The sequence below is a fragment of the Rhea americana genome, unplaced genomic scaffold (assembly GCF_003343005.1).
Source record: "Rhea americana isolate MKP2758 unplaced genomic scaffold, rheAme1 scaffold_334, whole genome shotgun sequence".
Taxonomy (NCBI): Eukaryota; Metazoa; Chordata; class Aves; order Rheiformes; family Rheidae; genus Rhea; species Rhea americana.
In genome coordinates, this window is record NW_028186462.1 from 134,030 (window position 1) to 153,687 (window position 19,658).

General features: G+C 53.5%; 1 protein-coding gene across 2 annotated transcripts in view; it reads left to right on the top strand.

The window, feature by feature from the left end:
- Nucleotides 1-7,845: 7,845 nt before the first annotated feature.
- The window catches only part of LOC146592356 (diacylglycerol kinase beta-like), a 43,317-nt gene continuing 31,504 nt past the window's right edge, over nucleotides 7,846-19,658 (top strand). Inside the window, exons 1-6 of one of the 2 annotated variants that reach the window (XM_085311149.1) lie at nucleotides 7,846-8,325; nucleotides 13,222-13,298; nucleotides 16,835-17,000; nucleotides 17,409-17,471; nucleotides 18,004-18,243; nucleotides 19,151-19,321. In XM_085311149.1, coding sequence (XP_085167275.1) covers nucleotides 8,259-8,325; nucleotides 13,222-13,298; nucleotides 16,835-17,000; nucleotides 17,409-17,471; nucleotides 18,004-18,243; nucleotides 19,151-19,321 — 784 coding nt within the window. In that variant the 5' untranslated portion in view covers nucleotides 7,846-8,258. The remainder of the gene's footprint in view (nucleotides 8,326-13,221; nucleotides 13,299-16,834; nucleotides 17,001-17,408; nucleotides 17,472-18,003; nucleotides 18,244-19,150; nucleotides 19,322-19,658) is intronic. The other variant, XM_085311148.1, reaches the window with a different exon arrangement.

Below are 19,658 nucleotides of genomic sequence, written 5' to 3' on the forward strand. Positions count from 1 at the left end.
GACAGCGGCTGCCCAAGCTGGGGTGGGGAGGGGGCGCTGGAAGCGGGAGGTGAGGTGGTGATGGTGGTGGTGGTGGGGGAAGCAGCTTTCTGCAAACCAGCTGCAAAATAAACCGCGGTGGCAACAGCCCCAGCCCGCCCGGGAACGCTGCTTTTTTGAACAAACCGCCCCTTCTCCTCCTCCTCCTCTTCCTCCTCCTCCGAGGCCGGCAGCAACTTTGCGGCTCTCGCCCGTCCCGTGCGGTTCCCCCCTCACCCCGGGCCCGTGGGGCCGCGGTGGGAGCAGTTTGGGGAGCATCCGGAGAGCGGCACATGGGTGCCGGAGCTGGGCTCTCCGGGCGCTGCGCTGGGGCTCAGCCCTGGGGGAAAAAACACACTAAAAGGCCGGGAAGGAAGCGACAGCATCACATTTTCCCCAGGGGCTGAGAACATGGCTGCCACCCAGCCTCTAATGCAGCCTTCTAATTCCCGCGGAGGCTGCACGCGGCCGGCTCTTCACCGGTGTGTGAACGTGCGTTGGGTCTCAGCTTTGATGCAAAACCACGCGCCTTTTCAGCCAGTAGCTGTACAGCCTGAGTCAGCCGTTTCCCTGCGTTGCTGGTCCAGAAAAGCCCGATGGTGTCTTTCTCGTTAAGTAAAAATTACTGTGGCCTTTTTCTTTAGAGAGCAAGAATAATCAGGAGATGTTTAGCATGCTGAGCCATATAGAAAGGCAGTCTGGAACTTGTTCTTTGGGTTGTTTCAGTGGATGAAAGGGGCAAGCAGCAATTTCGAAGCTACTGGAAAGCAGTAGTTTCCCATGCAAGGTGCAGTTAACCTAAGGGAGTCATTGCCACAGGATTCCCAAAAGGAAAAAAAAAAGCAGGCTTACCCCTGCTGGCGGTGGGAAATCTCGGTCTGATGAGTGAGACTTGCTGTAGCCTTGGAAGGCTCCCAGGCTCCCAGGCTGCAGGATGAAACAGTGCTCATCTGTCTGACTCGGGAAGAGAGTTTTCCATGAGACAAGCAGTGGTCCATCTAGGACCTGCAATGGTAGTGGTGAGGCGACTTGTCTTGCTCAAAAGGTGTCCTAGCTTGGATCCAGCCTGTTCCTAACTCAAACAGAAAAAACGTTCTGCAAAAAGACAACAGCAATAAGGTGCGAAATTCCATGAGTCCTAGTGTCTGAGCCGAGCTGTTTTGGCCCTTGCAGGCCGAACGAGGTGCCAGCACCAGCACTAGGGCTAGGCAAGCTCCCTGCTGTTCTCCCAGGGCTGGGCTGAGCTGAGATCTGCTTCCAGCCTGCCCATCAGGCACCATAGGTACCTTCACAACCAGCTGTTAACACTCGGAGTCAGTGCCTTCACAGCTCAACCCCAGACCCAGTGGGCCGCCTTCAGCAGCCCGCCTCTTTCCATTTTGCTGGCCAGCTGTGTGGGAGATAAAACGTGCCACACGTAAGTGCTTGTGGTGGCCATGGATATCTCTTCTCCCTAGCTTTGCCAGTCCTCCAACCCCAGCAGCCAGGGAGAGCAAAGCATCTCGTAGCAAAACGTTACTTGCTTTTCTTAAAAGCTCTGCAGGGAAGGATGCCGTGCAGCCAGGAGGTGGGCATGGAGGCCCAGCAATGTGTTCCTGGCAGATGTATATGCCTTTTTGGGTTGTGCAACAACGACCACCTCTGCCTCTCTTTGCCGGAGTGCTGCCAACTGCAAGGAGCCAGGCAGGTGGGATGGGAAGCTCTCACCAGCTGGCAGGAACGCATGTTGAAAAGCCGCTGTGCCAGGAGGGAAGGGGCTGTATCACTACGGCCGAGAGTGCACCTCCAACGAGAGGTGCCCAGCGCAAGGGGCCAGCTGGAGCAGGGCTTGCATGGAGCATCCTGCCAGGGCTTGTCGGTCAGGCTCTTTTGGGGAAGCACAGCCCACCACGCAGCGTGGGGCCCAGCCCATTCGTTAGATCACACACCTGGCTGCCTTTTGGCAGTATGTTTTGGTGCTTTCGTACCGTGATGGCACGTGGCCTTGCAGAGGTGAACTGGCCTGCGACTGTGGAGTACTTGGACAGCAATGTGGGTTTAGGGCTCTGTGTGGAGTTAAAGAGCAGGGGGAATGTGTAGTAAAAAAGCAGGATGGAGGACTCCAAGGAGAGAAGGGAAAAAGGCACATCCAGTGAGCTCTGCTCTGGTTTGGCCATGGCAGGCCAGGCAAAACGCAGAAAAGTGCATTCTCATGTAATTGCAGAAAATATTTTGAGCGTGACTTGGTTGGCTTTTTGGTGTGGTGGGACAGGAGGGATTCGTGCTCCACCCACTGCCTAAGGGGCCTCTCCTCCGTACAACGCAAAAATAGGCTGCTCTTTAAAAAAGATGGGTCGAGCAGGCTGGAAAATGCCATTCCTGCAGGGACCCACATTGCTTCTGCCCTGGGAGATGATGTTGCGAGTGAGATTGTGGTTCTTTGTGGGCTGAGTTGGCAGCGAGGGATGCGGAAAAGAGCCTGGCTTCAGGGCTGTGATGCACATCGGATCTACGAGAAAGCTACAGCTTTCTTATGTGTGTGCGTGCGCCTGCGTGGTTGGAACGCTCCCTCCTTGCATGCAACCTCCTGCAGCCTGAGGAGACAGTCTGTCTCCTTCCCAATGGGTGTCTGAAGCAGACATCTCCCAGGCATGGCTCTACACATCCCAGGAAGGCTTTCAAGCCATTTGAAAGATGAAGGCTCTTGAGTCACTGCAGGAGCAAGGGCTCTTCCGCAGGTGCTTGGAAGCTGATGGCCCACCATAAGCATTGCCTGCAGCTGTTCTGCCCCAGCTCTTTTGGAATTAGATCACCATCGCTAGCTACAGCCCAGCAGTGGGCCTACAGAGAGCAGATGAGGTGCACCATGAGAAGGAGACCTGTTGTAAAACAAGCTCCTCCAAAAGTTACTTCACCTGAAAAGGCCTTGCTAAGGGTACAGCTTGCCATGGGATTGGTGGCCAGTAGCAAAACACCTCCACCTCTATGCGAGGGCGTTGAGTGGCATTTCTTTCCCGCGGGAGGTGGGGACGTGCCCTCTCCCCATACTTCGGAGCTGGGTCATGGGGTGGCCGCAGCTTCTCTTCCTCCTCCCCCCCCCTGCCCCGCTGGCCCCACTCGCCGATGGGGGGCCTGGCCCTTCACCAGGTCCGGCCCAGCCTCTCCGTTGTTGGCTTGAGCGTTTCAGGCCATACATGGCTGGGCCGCGGCTCGCGCGGAGCCAGCTTCTCTCCCTGCCACCACGGAGCCAGCCACGGTGCCCAGGGCTCCCCTCTGCCATTCGGAGCTCGGCTCTCCCCACCAGCTTGTCCATCCTCCCCCAGCTGCTTTCGTAGTCCCGCAGCCCCGTCTTGCAAGATGCTTGCTCTGAGCAAAAAGGCAGAAGCCACGCGGGCGGCGCAGAGCGGCCGCTGCTCGGAGCACGCCACACGGCCCCGCGGCACTGGCACAAAGCCGCGGAGGGGCGAGAGGAGACGTTCCCCAGTAGTTGCTTTCGACAGTAGGGAAATCCGGTGTTATTTGTAACACTAGGAGGGGAGCTATTTTTAGAAAGAGGCAAATTTGATTTAATGTAACATAATTTGCCACTGACAAAGCAGAGGACGCCCAAATGAGCAGCAGCTGGATTCCTAGGGAGGCTTATTCCTTCCTTTCCTGCAATGTAAGACCGGCATGCCAGAAGTAGCGTTTGTTATTCCAGAAATTGCTGGGGGAAAGCCCCTGGGATGGCCCAATTAACTGTGCTTTGCTTTGCTTTTCTTGTCCTCCTTCGTGGCGCCCTGTAACCTTTCGTTAAAAGAAATGATGAATGTCTTTACTGCCATCCGTCAGAGGAGAGGCTTGGTACACATCATCTAGCAGGCTGCCACTGGCAGCACTCCTGGATTCATGAGGTTTGAGGGTTTTCCAGAGCCTGGGAGGCAGGGAATGGAAAGCAGTTCAGCTTGGAGCTGAAATTCATAGACTTGCGGGAAGACGGAGGTTGGATGTGCCCTCCAAAGAGCTGCCGTCCAACCTGCCCAAAGCGGGGCCTGCTACAAACCTTGGCCAGGTTGCTCAGGGCCTTGTCCCAGCAAGTTCTGAGTATCTCCAAGGATGTAGATCCCCCCCCCCCAACTCCCCTGGTGTTTGACCGCCATCAAGGGGAGGAAATCTTATGCCCAATGGGAACTTCTCATGCTGCCACTTGGATCTGTCTTAAGTAGCTGTGAACAGCTGCTAGATCCCACGCTTCACCTTTTATTCTGCAGGCTGAGCTAACCCTGCTCTCTCAGCCGCTCCTTGTATAAATTTAAGATAAAAAATTAGTTTCAGGTCAAACTAAACAGCTGTTTTTCCGTGGAGGAGAAAGCACGTTTACACTGGGAGAGGGTTTCTTACAGCCTGAATTCTTCTGAACCAATCCAGGAGATACCTTGAGACAAACTTTCATCTTGGAAATGTTCAAACGCAGTATTTTGGCTTGTCCTGTTCCCCAAGGCAAAGAACCCTAGGAAAGCGATGGGAGCTTGGGAACACTTCAGGGATTTTTTTCTAATCAGAAAGAAAAATCCCTAAAAACATTGTGCCCAGCCTACTCCCGATTGGAGACATCAGTGTGGTGCTGCATTTGATGAGTCACAGGCCGTGGGATGGGGTTCCTAAGCACAAGAGCCCTGGTAGTGGTTCCACCTTCAGGGCTGTCTCCCATCCGCAGCATGTGTCCCGGTGCTGCCAAATACCCCCGTGGCACCCAGATATTTCCTGTTGTGATGTTTTTCTTGGAAAATGCATATTTATTTAGATTGTCCAGACACATTTTTTCCCTCCATCTCTGCCTCAAGGCCTTCTTAGCTTGAGGAACATGGTTCTGCTCCTCAGCCCTGGATTTAATATCAGAGGTGTTGAGGTTGCTTGCAGGAAGCCATACTGCCCTTCTGCAGCACGCTGGCTCCACGTCTCATTTGCAGGCCCACAGAAACGCTGGAGCATGTCTCCCTATGGCCGTGTTTATCACTTCTAAGTAGAGCAAATGTTTCCTGGGCTGGGAGAGGGGAATGGAAAACAGTGGCAGGAGAGCCACAGAAGAGCTTTTGGGGGACAGAAGTGGCTGTCTAAATCTTAGAGAGCATCCCTGGGGTAGCAAGATCCCCAATAGGTCAATTTGCATTGAGATGAATTCCACCTGCTTGCCAGTTGCCCTGCTCCCTGGTACCCCAGCTCTGGGGCTGGCCACCCTGAGGCATGGTGAGTGCCTGGAGAGCTGCTCGGGTTGCCCACAGGGCCCCACAGCTGCCCAGAATGTTGGCCATACCACGTCTGCACCCCACATCCCTGCAGCTTGACGTTCCGGGTTGCTTGGGGGTATGGCTGGTGCTTCTGGGGTAATAAGCTATAGGGCCTCCGTTGCTTCGGAAAGCTGCTCTCCTTTCTCCCCCAAGAGCTAATGTCTCATTTGTATCCTTAGAGCATCCCACAGCACTCTCTCCTTGACACCTTAGCTGTTAACTGAAACAAAGGAGAAAAAACGTATGCAGCTGGAACATTTAATACTTGATCTCCGTTACCCCTGTGGTGACGGTTCCATCATCTCCTCAGGGTTGCTCTGAAGGGCATGGCAGCGAAGCAGGTTTTGCTCCAAACTAGCGCTTGCGGTCGCCGGTATAGCATCACAGGGGGCAAGGGCTAAGCAGATCTGGGTCATTTAGCCCCAGCAGACTTATGCCTGGGGGAGTAGCAGCCCCTTGGAGCTTGCTTTGCTTTTCTCCATGTGTTGGGGCAACAACAGTTCTTGGAGAGCTTGGTTTTACCTACTCTCTACGAGGCTGGTGGTATTCACTTCCTACATTTGGAAAACCCTCTTGGCCACCATCTGAGAGCAACTGTGGATGCTCTGCTCTGCACTGCTTTTTTGCCCCATGGTAGTGGGTCACTGTCCTCTCCATAGCTCTGAGGATGGTGTTAGGGTGCTTCCTCCTCCCCCAAGATGGGGCTTTGCATTTGTGTCCTGTGTAGCCCCCAGGGTGCTTGCAGTAACGGGTGTAAGAGGCAAAATAATATTAGTAAAGAAAATTATTCTTGCTCCATACCTTTGGCCAGGTGGCCACATCTTCTTAGCAGGAGGCAGAGACCGTGCTGCAGTGATGGGCTATTAAAAGCAGCTGTGCTCTGGGAGAAGTATCATCCATTTGGGCCTAAACCTATCTTTAGCATGTGTTAAGCCCCTCCAGCTAATATCCTTGTGATAACAATCCCGTGCCTCTTCCTCCTCCTCCTCCTCCCTCTCTGCGGTATGCTTCTGGCAAGACTCCCACGAGGAGATCGAGTCCTCCCCAAACCCGAGAGGAAGGTGTGGAAGATGGAAGGCAGCGGGTTGGAGATGCCTGTGCAAACTGGCAGAGCCAAGCGAAAGCAGCCGGGCTTCATGGGCAGTGCCGCAGGTCCCGCACAGCTGCGCACCGCAGGGTCAAGGCCAGCGCCCAGCGCTAGCTTGGACCTGTGCGTCCAGCTGCTCACCGCTGCGGCGGCGAATGCTGAGCGGTGGGAGAACCAGAGCACCAAACACTTTTTTTTGCCTTTGCCTGCCTACCAAAAGCTGTGTGAAGCGTGTCATATCTGCTCTCTGAATTAGGGAGGGTTTGCAGGAAAATGGAACAGCAGATGCGGTAAACAACACGAGTGGAGGCTGCAGAAGCCACCAAGCGCTCAGGTTGTGCTTGCATCTGGAGCAGTTTGCCTTTTCAAAAGCAGCTGTTAGCAAAGGAGAGGTGAGAGGTGTAAGGAGATGGATGCAAAGGGTCCATCTGATCGACACCCTCCCCTCCGCTTCCCCGCTCGACATGACTCATTCGCCTTAATCAAATGCCTTGTCCCTCTAATGAAAAGGTGGCACGGGCAGCCCAGCCAGCTCAACGTGACAGATGAGGGAACTTCTCGGATGCTGCCTGAGGTCAGTTGGCCTTTCACAGATTCCCTGCAGCCTGTTTGATCCGTTTAGTCAAATCAGGCTGGTGGAAAACTGGCAGGCAACATTTAGCAGGGAGATAGCCCTAAAATCGAGATCAAATTGCTCTCATCTGCTTCTTGAAGAACAACTGTCTCAGGGAAGCTGACATTTCCCCCCAAACCTCGGCAGTTGATTCAGTTAAGTGAAGAAGCTAATGCGTTTTGAAGCCTGCAAAGCGGTCGGCTGGAGGCTGCCACTTCTGTTGAGCCCCCCTGACATTTCCTCTACGGCACAGGTTCCTCCAACACGTCTCTTATTTGTGCGTGTTCCCCCTCACCCAATCTTCAGCAGAGGTTTTCATTAGAAATGATTATTGGCCCCAGGAGGCATCTAAAGATCGTGACCAGTTTCGTAGCTGTAAGCACAGTCTGAGTTTCCACTTGTTCAGATCTCCTGCCCTCAAAGCCTTGTGAGCTATTTGCTAATTAATAGCGCTTTCTGCTTGGAGCATGCTGAATTCCCCTGGAAAATGCACCTGGCAAACATCTAGCTGGAAGCAGCAGAGCATTTTTTGCTGCCTTATCCCAGCATTTCCCTTTTTATCCAGCCTAGGGAATCCCTCCTGTTCGTAGCATCTCTTAAAGCCCTCTGCTAGAGGACTGGGCCGAGCACGGGGGAGAAAAGTGGCGATTAAAGACCTGGAAAGGCTGTGTCCCACTATGCAAAGCACCTCTGGCTGGAGATTTAGCTGGGAAGCTTTGGCTCCCACCCCAGGACGTTATGGCCTGGATAGGGAAGGCTCATCTGCATTATTTCTTAGTGAGCTCCAGTGAGTCTGCCTGAGCATAGTGGAGCCTGATGGGTGAGAAGCTCTTTCTCTTCTTCTTTTTTTTTTTTTTTTTTTTTTTTTGCCTTGGGGACGGTCAGGCACCCTGGGGCACCTGGCTGCATTCACCCTCGTTTGTGCCAGCCCATCACTGCAGTCGGAGCAGGGGCTAGCTCCGTGCGTGCTGGGGCCGAGACAGATGCCGGCACTGGGCCAGTCACCGTGCGCTGGTGGCTGCGGGCGGGCAGCAGCCTCAGTCATCCTGTCGCCTCCGTTTCTTCCCCGTTCCAGGGAGGTGGGTGCTGAATGGATGCTCTCGGCTCGGCTGCTGTGAAGCCCATGGATTCGCTGCCCGCGGGGCCGCGGGGCCGGCGCCTGCAGGACGAGAGCCCGCCGCCCCCCTCGCAGCGCTGATGTGAACGGCGGCGGCCAGCCGGGCCCCGCGGCGAGGAGCCCAGACAGCTGCGGGCGCCGTGGCACGGCTCGTCCCGCTCCGTGGCCGCCGCAACGATGAGCGAAGGCGGGTGGATCTCGCTCAGCCCAGCGGAGTTTGCTCAGCTCCAGCAGTACACCGACTGTGAGTACCCCACGGCAGCCAGCACCCATGCTGGGGGGCTATGGGGATTAGGAGCATCACTGGGAGGAAGATGGGGGGGTTTACAAGTCCCGTTAGTCTATACTGGACCATTCCTACCCTTCTTTGCTGCCTTGCTGGGCAACGGGATGATGTCTTAGATTTGAGGTTGGGAACTAACTGCTACGGGGTCGTGCAGGCAAATCTGGTCCTGGGAAAGGGTTCGGCACAGCTCACCCCACGGATCTTCCTCCCACCCCTGCTAATGAGGCCAAGCCTTGCCAGGTGGCTGCAAAACCCATTGCCAGGCAGCTCTGTGTCTTGTGTGTTTGCAGCAGCACAGCCATGGGGATGGGCTTTCGCCTCTTGGCTTTCTCCTCAGATTTTAAGCACAGGAAAATTTTCCCTGTGGAATTGGGGTCTATTTTTGTGGCAGCGGAGTAACTCAGGCCAGTAGAGCCAGGGAGTTCAGGGAGGCACAACAGGATCTGTCACCTCTGGGGACCCCAAGCCTCCAGGAAACAGCATTTAAAGGAAGCACCCTCCACCAGCAGAGCTTATAAAGTAGCTCTTCTCACATATTTTTAGTAGTTTCAGTGATGGCTCTGATCTGAAATTATCTCCGTTCCCTTGGCAGGGGAGTGTAGGGAGGGCAGTACTTTTCCATCTCTTAGGGGTGAGGGCATGTCTCCTTCTCCATACTGGGACCAGCTCCGTGTCGTGAGGAACATGGTGGAGGGAGCACAGGCACCTTCTGCCCCCTCGGCTCCCAGCATTGGAGTGTCCCCTCGTGCCACAGCGCTGCCTGCAGCCCGACAGGATTTCCTGCCCGCATCCCGTGGTGTGGCCAGCGCTGGAGCTCCTCTGTGGCCCTCGTGTTTGTTAGGAAAGTAAAATGCCCCCAAGAAAAGCAGACTGGCTTTTCCTAAACACAGAGCTGCTCTACAGCTTGTTTCAGGTGTTGCCTTTGCGAAGACTGTGTTGGCATTAGAAGCAGCTAATGATGTCCCTGAGGTCGTGAGTAGAGGAGAGCAGTTGTACTTGGCGTGCTCATTGTGGTGGGTGATATAGAAGAAATAGTTTTGCCCAGAGGGTGCAGAGTACAGGGCAGGCAGAGCAAGAAGACCCAGCCAGGATCACAGTGGAGAAGAGAGTTGTAAAATCTGAGCGCATTGCTTTGCAGAAGTCACAAGCCTCCAAGATGAGCTCAGCTCCTTCGTTTGCATGGGAGAGGATAGGGGAACCCAGGCAGCGCATGCAAGCCTTGAACCTCTGGCTTCCTCCCAGCCTCCTAGTGTTGTCCAGAGGGCTGGGACATGTCCCAGGGCTCCCAAATAACAGAGTGTAAACAGTCAGCGTAGTAACCAGGTGTTAAACTTAGAATAGGACCAAGGCTCCAGTTTGTTTTGTTTATAGCCTCCTGTTTCCAGTCTGGCACCGAAGCCTGACTTGCTTAATACATTCCTTTTGTGACCTCTAAACCCATCCCATGTCTTAGGGTTGAGGCAAGCTGGGTCAAAACTGACAGTCCTGGTCGAGTTCTGTCTCCAAATAAAACCATGCAAACTACCCTTGTTTCCCACCCCGAGGTACTGTCTCCCAGGCGCACCGCAGGCGTCCAAGGCAATGCAAGATGGGGCTGTGGGCAGAGATGTATGTGGAGTATCACTGTCTGAATCTCGTCCTGCCTCTCCAGAAAGCCGTCTCTGTTTTATTTAATCACAGACAATAAAATGCCATCTGTAATGCTGAGTTCAAAATATATGCAGCATCTTCATTTTCTTAATCAAAGTTTGGCAAGAAATTCTGTGGTCTGGAAGCTCGGGGAGGCGAGCTGCAGCATTCCTAGCTATGTCTCCAGGAGGGCTGTTGGAGAAAAATCTGGGCAAAGTGGTGTTTTATAAAACTGTGAATATCCTTTCCATCTCCAGACATCACTCAGTCATCTTTATATGAACCACAAGGGACTAATCAGGGAAATGGAAATGTTTTGAATGTTAGCACTGCTTGCAGAAGGGATATTGCCTAGCAGAAGAAATGTACTTTCCATCTGAAGGGTAAGGCAGATGAACCATCCTTACCCCCTGCCCCCAAATCAGAAATGAACAGTCCGAACGCAGTATTTTCCACAACTTCCCCTTCAAAGCACTTTGACCTTACCTAGAGCTTTTGTGGCATCCTTCTGTCCGACAAAGACATTGGTTGAACGCCTGCAACAGGACAGGATGGGAGACAGCTCTGCAAAAAGAGACCTGGGAGACCCCTCCTGCCCTGGTGGGCAGCAAGCAGGCCATGAGAGGGCAGCATGCCTTAGCAGCGGTGAGCACCACCTACCAGCCCAACTGTATCAGCAAATGTGTAGCCAGCAGGCTGAGGGATGTGGTCCTTCGCCTCCACTTAGCCCTTACGATGCCACATCTGGATTTCTGTGGCCAGTTTTGGGCTCCCCTCTGTAGGAGACACGAGGGTAGACCAGAACGAGTGAAGTGAAGGGTTCCTCAAAAGGCTGGGGGGCTGGAGCCCATGATAGTCAGCTCAGCCTGGAGAAAGGAAGGGGAAGAGAGGTAGTGAGTGCTATCTTCCACTATCTAAAGGGAGTTTCAGGGAAGATAGAGCCAGGCTTTTCTTGAAAGTTTGCTTGCTTAAGTGAAAGGATGACAGACACAAGTGACAGCACAGAAGTTTCCCACTGGGCATAAAAGAAAACCTCTTCCCTATGAGGGTGGTCAGATGTAAGGATCAGGACTAGATAGCTGGGAGTTCTCTATCACTGCAGACACTCAAAACTTGACTGAACCCAACTGAGCTTAAAAATAGGCCTTCTTTGGGGCAGTTGGGTGGGAGCTCCCCAGAGAGCTCACCCAGTCTCTGCCTTCCATCCATTCCGTGGGTTAGCTATCCTCACTGCTTTAAAAAGTCTGTAGGATGTTGTTCTAAAATGGAAAGTATCTGGAACAGATTAACTTCGATCCAGATCACACTGTTTATAACATGCAACATTGGAAAAAGCCTTTGGTGAGATATTAAGAGAAACTAGTGGTGAAAAGCAACCCCTCCCCACCACCAGTGTGTGTGGGAGGTGTCTCACGGAAATGTGGCCAACAGAGATGTGAAGAGGCCCTCCCATACTCCATCCCCTTGCCCCGAGAGCTGCAAGGGCACCCACCTTCTGGGAGCTACACTGTGTCCCCAGGACTCAGCATGGGGCTGCCTGGCAGAACATGGGGCTGCTGCACTGCCCTGTCTGTGGAGTGTTTGCTTCCCAGAGTGGCTTGGGGCAGGGCCAGGGACTCACTAGGGTTTTAACCAGCCCTCAAAGCCCTCAAAGACCCTCTGCTGCTCCCATATGTCCTGAGCCAACCTTCCAGTAGGGTTCATGCATACACTGGCCCCATTTGGGCTCTGTAGTCCCAGGACCAGCTATGGCACCAGAGTGCCCTGCCTTCCTTGTCCCACCAACGTGTCGCCTTACCACTGCTCGCTGTGCCCCTTCCCATGGTCTGATGTCCTAGACAGTCATGGTTGAGCACTGAGCCTCAGCCCCAGCTATTTACACCTCATTCCCAACAGAGAGCTATGAAGAACAGGAGACAGCAAGACTCCCTCTTTGGAGAGAAGAATTAACACTAATTAACAGGGCTGGTGTATTAGAGAACCTTTAAAATGGGCTCAGGTTTGGAGGTCTGAGTCTGAATGTTAGGGTTTAAGTTTCTTCCCCTTCTTGATCTTTTTTTTTCCAATTTTCTCTTATTTGCCAGCTGGTGAAGGACTAGTGTCTCATCCCTCCAGCCACTCTAGCTCTGAGGATGCTCAGCCAGGGAAATATATGGACAATTTACTATTTATGTGTTGATCGATGCAGACCAATGTTCCTCTCTCTGTCTCTTCTGACACATCCCAGAACATCCAAACAGTGGTCTGGGGCACTTTGCAAGTACTGGGAAGACTCAGGCTACCAGCAAGAAGGCATCAGTGGGTACAACCTCTCAGTGAGGGAGTACTAAGCCAAGCTGACTGCCAAGGAGATGTGCAGAAGAGACCAAGGGAGTATACTGTCCTGGCAAGACCCTGGGACACCAGGACAGCATGCTGGGAGCATGACAGCATGAGGGGTCCCAGCCAGCAGCAGCAAGCGCATGTCTCAGCCATGCAGGGCCACCCTCACACCTCCACAGAGCTGCTCTCCATGTCGGGAAGTCAGCAGTGAGCGTGGCTCCCTTGCAGGAGGACGCTACTCTCCGGGCCCCATGGATGGGTGTGCACACACAGTTACCCGTGCAGATTTTTCCTCCTGGGAGCTGAGTCTGTCCTAGTCATGGTATTGGGCTCCCTGCAGGCCAGGCACAGTGGTGCAGTGTAGCTAGATCCAGGACTTTGCTACCCAGAAAAGTGCAGAGGGTCTGGGAAACATGAGTCTGCTGAAAGGGCTGATGTGGCCTCACATAACCTCCATCTCCTTCATTCTCCAATTCTGATCCACACTTTTAGGATTGGCCAGGGTATGCCAAAAGCAACCTGGAATGGATTAGGTTTAGCTTCAGAAATGATGATATTTAGGAGGCCAGCAGGAAAATGCACTAGCATGGTTGACTGGCAAGGGTTTGGTTGACCAGCTCCAGCATTAGCAAGGCAGGTCCTGTTCAGAGCATGACATTGCACTGTTGTGTGGTGCCGGAGAGGAGAGTTTCAGGCAACCAGGCAGTTGCCTGCTGCAACACACCGCCAAGGACACCATGCCTCTTCCAAAGGGGAGAAAAACAGCACAAGGGTAACCTCCTCTCAGGCCTGGAGGGAACCTCATTGTTCAGGAGGTAAACTCATCTCTATGTCCTGCTAGTGGTCTAACGGCAAACCGAGCTCACTGGCACCATGCTCAGCACAATGCTTTTGTCTCCCCAGATTCCACCAAGAAGCTCAAGGATGTCCTGGAGGAGTTCCATGGGGATGGCGTCCTTGCCAGGTACAACCCAGAACAGGTAAGGTGCTTTCTCCTCCAGTTTCTCCACTGCCTTCTTGGCCACGCCAGGACAACAGACACCCCTGGGAGCTTTCTGGTTCCCTAAGCCCAGCTCAACTCCCAGAGATAAAAGCGCCCCAGCAAAGGCAGGTCTTAACACAAGCTATCTATCAACCTCCCAGCCTCTCCCCATGGCCCTGTGTTTCCCCAGGTTAGGGAAGACACTCCGACATCCAGGTCCATATTAGAGCCTCATCAGTGGCTCCTCAGCCATCCTCCAGCAATATCCCTCCCTATCCACCCCACTGATTTGGCCATGCAAATCGAGGCTTGCATGCACCTGGGGAGGGAGATTTGAGCATCTCGGTGAACAGTTCCCTATCTGGCTTCCACACACATGTCAACCCATCCCATCCGGGAGGGCTATCCCAACAAATCCCAGCACTGTGGAGACCCCACAGCCATTTCACCATCCTGCGCTGGTTGCATGCTGCACCACCGAGAGTATTCTTGAGCATCTTTTTGCCAGGCAGAAGCAGGAAGGGGATACCATCTCCTTCCCCTTACATTTCCCCCAAAGCTAGTTCTTTCGGCATTTCCAAAACTGGGACTTGGAAAGGCCCTGTTCCTTGTAATACTTGCCTAAGGAAGGCTGGGGTTATTTTTTCTAAGTGATGCTTTTAGAGAGACCTATTATGCCAGCATGACAGAGTCTTTCACAGGGGCCATAATCACTAGAAACAAGGTGAAACGAGAAAATCAGTGGGTTGTATCCAGTGAGGAGGGGCAACAAAAGCTACCCAGCTATTCAAGTGCACTGTGGGATCCTGGACTGGAGAACACCAGCTGGCGTTACAAAGGCCATTGGAAAGGAAATTTCTTGACGCGGGAGGTAACTGCGTGTGGGAGAGAGCAGCAAAATCCCCAATCAGAGCCATGGCTTTGAACAAGGGGAAGGAGGAAGCAAGGAGCTCCTTAGGAGGACAATGATCGCCAGGGCTGGAGGTGGGCTGGAGGGTTCCACTGCTTCATGTCCCTCCCCTGGCACACATCTCCTCCCTGCATGGCCTTTCTGCTGACACAGAAAGGGGTAGTGGGCTCTGGGGGAGTCTGAATGCCTACAAAGCACAGCTCAGCTCATGTGGGGGAGTACATCCTGATTAAAGCTGGAAAGGTCTCTTTTGGCTCCTGCATCCTTTCTGTGAACAAAATACTCCTCAGCCTGTCCCTTGGGAGCTGTTCTCCATCACCTAAAGTGGTATGACATGGTCCTCCCCATTGCCCTTCTCCCCACAACCCTGGGCCAGGCCGGATCTTTGTCCTTTGAGAGTTGCCCTGCTCTTTCACTGCTGATCTAACTCACAAGGTTGTCACAAGCCCAGCCCTACCAGCCTGCTTAGCTCAAGTATGGAAAGCAGGAACAGTGTCTTTTGCATCCAGTATTTTTGAGGCATCTCACTGGCAAACAAAATGTGCACAGGAAAGGCTCACACCAACGCCTTCTTGCAGTGTTGTCAGCCCCTGTGCTGGCAGTTTTTTACCCTGTCCAGTGTTTACCTGCTGGACTGCCTTTATCACAGAATGATTGAGACTGGAAAGGCCCTCTGGAGATCATCTAGTCCAAACCCCCTGCTAAGCAGGGTCACCTAGAGCACATTGCACAGAGTTGCATCCAGGCAGGCTTTGAGTATCTCCAGAGAAGGAGACTCCACAACCTCTCTGGGCAACCTGTTCCAGTGCTCCGTCACCTTCACAGTAAAGAAGTTTTTCCTCATATTCAGGTGGAACTTCCTGTGTTTCTTTTAAGCTTCCTTTATAGACAACTGGGTGTCCTTGTACACACCAGGTTCATTGTTCCTCCTTCCTCCTGGGGCATTGCATATGCCCCTGAGTCCAATGCTTCTCTATCCCTTTGGCTGTACCATGAGGTTTTTATTTTGTTCTTTAACCTTCTACCATGAATTGATAACCCCAGCACCATCAGCCCTCCTCCAAGCTCCCTATGATCTGTTGGTGTCCTCAGGGTTCAGAGACCTCAGGCTCACAAGCAGGCTGCTACCTAAGCTGTCTACAAGAGCCTTTTGCTTCTCATTCTCCAGTGCCATTCCACTACTACTCTTATCATTCCTCACCTTTTCTGCAGCTCCATCAAATTGCCCACTCCTATGCAATTTGGTGTCCGCTCACACCTCAGCTTTAAGCAGTGCTGGCCTGGCTCAGCTTTCCCCCGAAGAAAATATAGGAGGGACCCCACTTCTGTCCTGCTGGGCTGTCCAAGCCCTGCTCCACTGCTGAGGAGACCAGTTTGCATGCTGGTTGTGTCCCTCAAGAGCTTTTATGTTGCTAGCACATGCAAAGGCAAAGGCACTAGGTGTCAGGAAGAGAGGCATATGAAAGTGAAACTCCCCAGCCACCCTAGGGCACAGAGCTCGAGTGTCCCGAGGCAGCGGTAGACCTGAGGCTAGTCATCCTGTCAGCTTGCTGCAAGCTCTGGCACTGAGATCCTCTCTCACAGCAGGTTAGAGTAGCAGGAGAGAAAAGGGGCTCTCACTTCCATCCCCACTGAAGCCCCAAGACCTGGTCTGAGAGTCCTTGCACATGGCCTTGGCCACTTCAGAAAAGAACAGAGCACAGGGCAGTGTTAAAACCCCTATTTGCCCTTGCAAACGTGGCTCACAGTAGCCAGCCTTCCCCCAGGTCCCTGAGCCAGGATTGCTCAGCAACTTACTGAGTCTCCCAGCCTGCCAGTCCCAGCGACTTACTCAGTGTCGCCAGCCCTGAGTAACATCCTTCCAGGTGGCCTCTGCTCCTGCAGCACAGCCCTTGGCCACCAGCTTCAGGACCACAGTGGCTCTCTGCAGCAACAACCAGCTAGCAAGTGCAGATGCTACACTGAATTTCTGTACTAGAATGAAGACAAAGGTTCTTCCATGCAGAGGAAGGTTCACAAAGAGGGGAGGCAGTTGCCCCAGCGGTGTGCGTGCTTCCCAGGGCAGGTTCATCACCTCCTCTCCTCCCTCCAGGATAGCAGCTGGTATATTGCATAGACTTTTCACCTCTTGATTAATTGCTTCTGCCACATGCCCAGGCCTCATTTTCCAAAATGTAAGCATTGTCCCAACTAGGTGTTCAGGGCCAGGGGTGCAGCAAGACAAGGCGTTTGGGGTTAGATTTTCCCCTTCTGTAAAAATACTGGAGCTGCTGTGGCCTTTCTCCAGCTCACTCCCCTCCCTGGTGTAACTCCCAGATCCCCGAAGGCATGTCCCCTGATACCCTGCAATGAAAGGCTAAGTGCAGATCTATTCTGGTCATTTATTTGGTCTAACCAATTGCAAGAAACAGCTAAGCCAGCATCATGGCTGCAGCTCGGCATGCGCAGGAGGCAGGAGCCAACAGAGCTTGATTTATGGAGGCCGAACTGAGACCTGAATCTGCTCAGTGAGGCAAGGGCAGAACAGAACTAGGACCCAACATGCTGACTGCTCCAGCTGGCTCTGTTGTCCTCCATGACATGCCCAGGGCATCTCCATCAGCCTTCTCTGTCCTCCTCCCCAGCCTATCGACTATGAAGGCTTTCACCTCTTCATGAAGACGTACCTGGAGGTGGATGTACCTGAGGAGCTTTGCCAACATCTCTTCATGTCCTTCAAGCGCAAGATAAGCCATGCATCCCCTGAGGCACAGCGCCAGAGTCCCAGCGTTTCGCAGCCCAACACGCTAGGTGAGCCAGCTGCCAGCCGCTGCCTGCCCAAGCTGGGCATGCCGGCTGTCCCTGAGGTGGGACGCAAGGTGGAGGTAGAAGCAGGAATTTGTTCTAATGGTCCTGCTGGGCCCAGTCTGTGCAGCCTGTGATGTGCCTCCACAGGGATGAAGGCTGCAAGGTGCAGGGGAGATCGCTAGCTCAGGGCAACACCCCGCAGTGGGTGCCACCAGGGCCAGCCCCAAAGGGTCTGTGGCACAACCCAACTCTGTTCCATCCAAGTGCCGATCACCAGTTGCAGATGGGCTCTCTGAGACCCTGTTTTTGTCAAAAAGCTCTGCTGGGGGGTGAGCGGCAAGACCTTCCCCAGCGGGAGAAGAACCAAGGTGCTTCATTGCATTTATTCCTCCATTTCCTCCACGCATTCAGAGCCAAAGTCACTTGATGCCGGCATCTCCATCCAGACCAAGGTGGCCTGCGCCCCTGTCACAGGTACCTACACTGGTGACTCCACCTAGACCTGGGGACTTTTTCTAGAGCAAGCACCTAAACTCTCCTCCTACCCTGCTGCCAGGTTGCTGGAGAAGTCCCTGCTTTTGCCTTCTCTCTTCCCCTGTGCAGACAGATTCACAGCGTGTAGAGACATCTGCTGAAAGGACTATATACTGCAAGGGAAACAGGATCAGGGAAAACCTTCCCTGGCATGCGTGAGCTGATGAAACGGGGCTTGGACCCACTAGGGAACAGCTCTAGCTCCTAGTCTGCAGGCTACTGCAGAGGACCACGTCCTCCCCAACTTCAGTCCTGAGCACAGTAGTGGTTCATGGCAAGAGGACATCAGTGCCACTGGGAGTGGCTGGGCCAGGCAGGAGGCTGGGGGTCCCCTGGCAAAAGGGGTAGCAGAGAGGATTCAGGGGCTAGGGACTGGTGCCTGGATAGGCAGCCTACATTCCTGGAGGTAAGGACTTGCCGGGTGGAGACACGCTGGTGTCACACTGCCCACGGGAGTACATTTGTTTTGCAGGGATCAACGGAAAAACACTTTTAAGTGCCCCAGGACGACACAATCCTGAGTTCAAGAGCTCCCATGGTAACACAGCTGAGCCACAACCAGTGTCTCTGACTCCAGCACCAATACCCAATGCCTCTCCCAGCTGGTCCAGATCATCCTCCCAGAAATCTACTGCTGGCACCCCTTCTGCTCACAACTCCTCAGGGTCTTCAAAGATCTCCTCTGGGTCACTGCTCAGCCCTCAGTCACCAGGTGAGCTTGGGTAGGGCTCTGTTCACTCCATGGGGCTCCTCAGGCCTGCCGAAGGATCTCCATCCTTTGGGAGGGGTAGCATGGGCAGTGCAAGCTTTCCTGGGAGCCTATGTTAGTTTTCCTGCTGTTTTCCCAAGCTGCCAAGAAGCAACTTACCCCTCTCTGGATGTGCAGGCTGGTCAAGTCCCCAGGGCAACAGCAGTGACCTTTCAAACGCAGTAGGCTCCCTGGCTTCTTAACACCTTTGCTCACAACTTAAGCCACTGATCCTGTCCCACAGAGCCACCGTCAGTCAATGTCTTAATTACCTGGCAGCAGCTCCGAGCAAAGGGGATTAATCAAGTGACTCACCACTGCCTTGAGCCAAGCTCCTGCCAGCAATGAACAAAGGGGAGCTTTGGGAAGGGCCCCGACTGCCAGAAGGAGCCATCTGCTGATGGCTGAAGCCAGCCCAGGCTCCTGTGAGCATGGGCTGTCCTGGCATCTCCATGAAGCTGCCATGACACCAGCCAAGCTTTGCTCTAGGATGGGTACTGCAAGTGGCAGCTCACCCCTGGCATAGCATGTCTCCTTGGGCAACCTCTGTGGCTCCAAGGGCCTTGTCCCACCCACACAACCCAGGCAAGCTCTGTGGGAGGCAGAGGAGGGCTGTGCCCTGGGAACTGGCTGGCATCACCCAGCCCTTCTCTTGAAAGGAGACCAAGTCAAGGCATTGCTCTTCTGGGCATTTTCATTTTGTCTGTCTTGAGCAGAACAGCCCCGGGAAGAGATGTCCCTGCATTTAGAGTTTGTGTACTCTCAGCCCCATCCAAGCTAGGGACAGTGTCAAGCTGGAGCTGGCCCAAAAGACATCCTCTGATAGGTCTACAATGTGCTGGGCGTTAATTCTCCATTCCATCCCTTGCAGGCTCAAAGAGCTTGGAGAAGAGGTTACCCTTCAGCCTCCGGAAGAACCACAACTCCCTGAGAGCTGCCACTCCTCATCCCCAGGCAACCCTGCCTCAGGTGGTTTACCTTAAAGACATTGTCTGCTACCTCTCACTACTGGAGAGGGGACGGGCAGAAGACAAGCTGGAATGTAAGTGTGACTGTGGGATCACGGATCGCCAGTTATTCACTGCTAGCAATGGATGGAAGAACTGGGAGGATGGGTTGCTAAAGGCATCTTCTGGAAGCTTGGTCCAAGGAGGGATGCAGGACGGGACATGCTAGGTCCTCCTCTCCATGTGACCCTAGCCCAGACTACAGCAAAAGCCAGATGCCCTCCAGGCAGGAGCTTTTCTGGAGAAATAGCAATATTTCAGATAGTGAAAAAGTGAAACCTCAGTTATTTGCTGCTGATTATGACAATGGATTATTTCAGACATGGCAGTCAAAGCATTTTCATTAATTGATTAGATCATGGCCAATAGCTG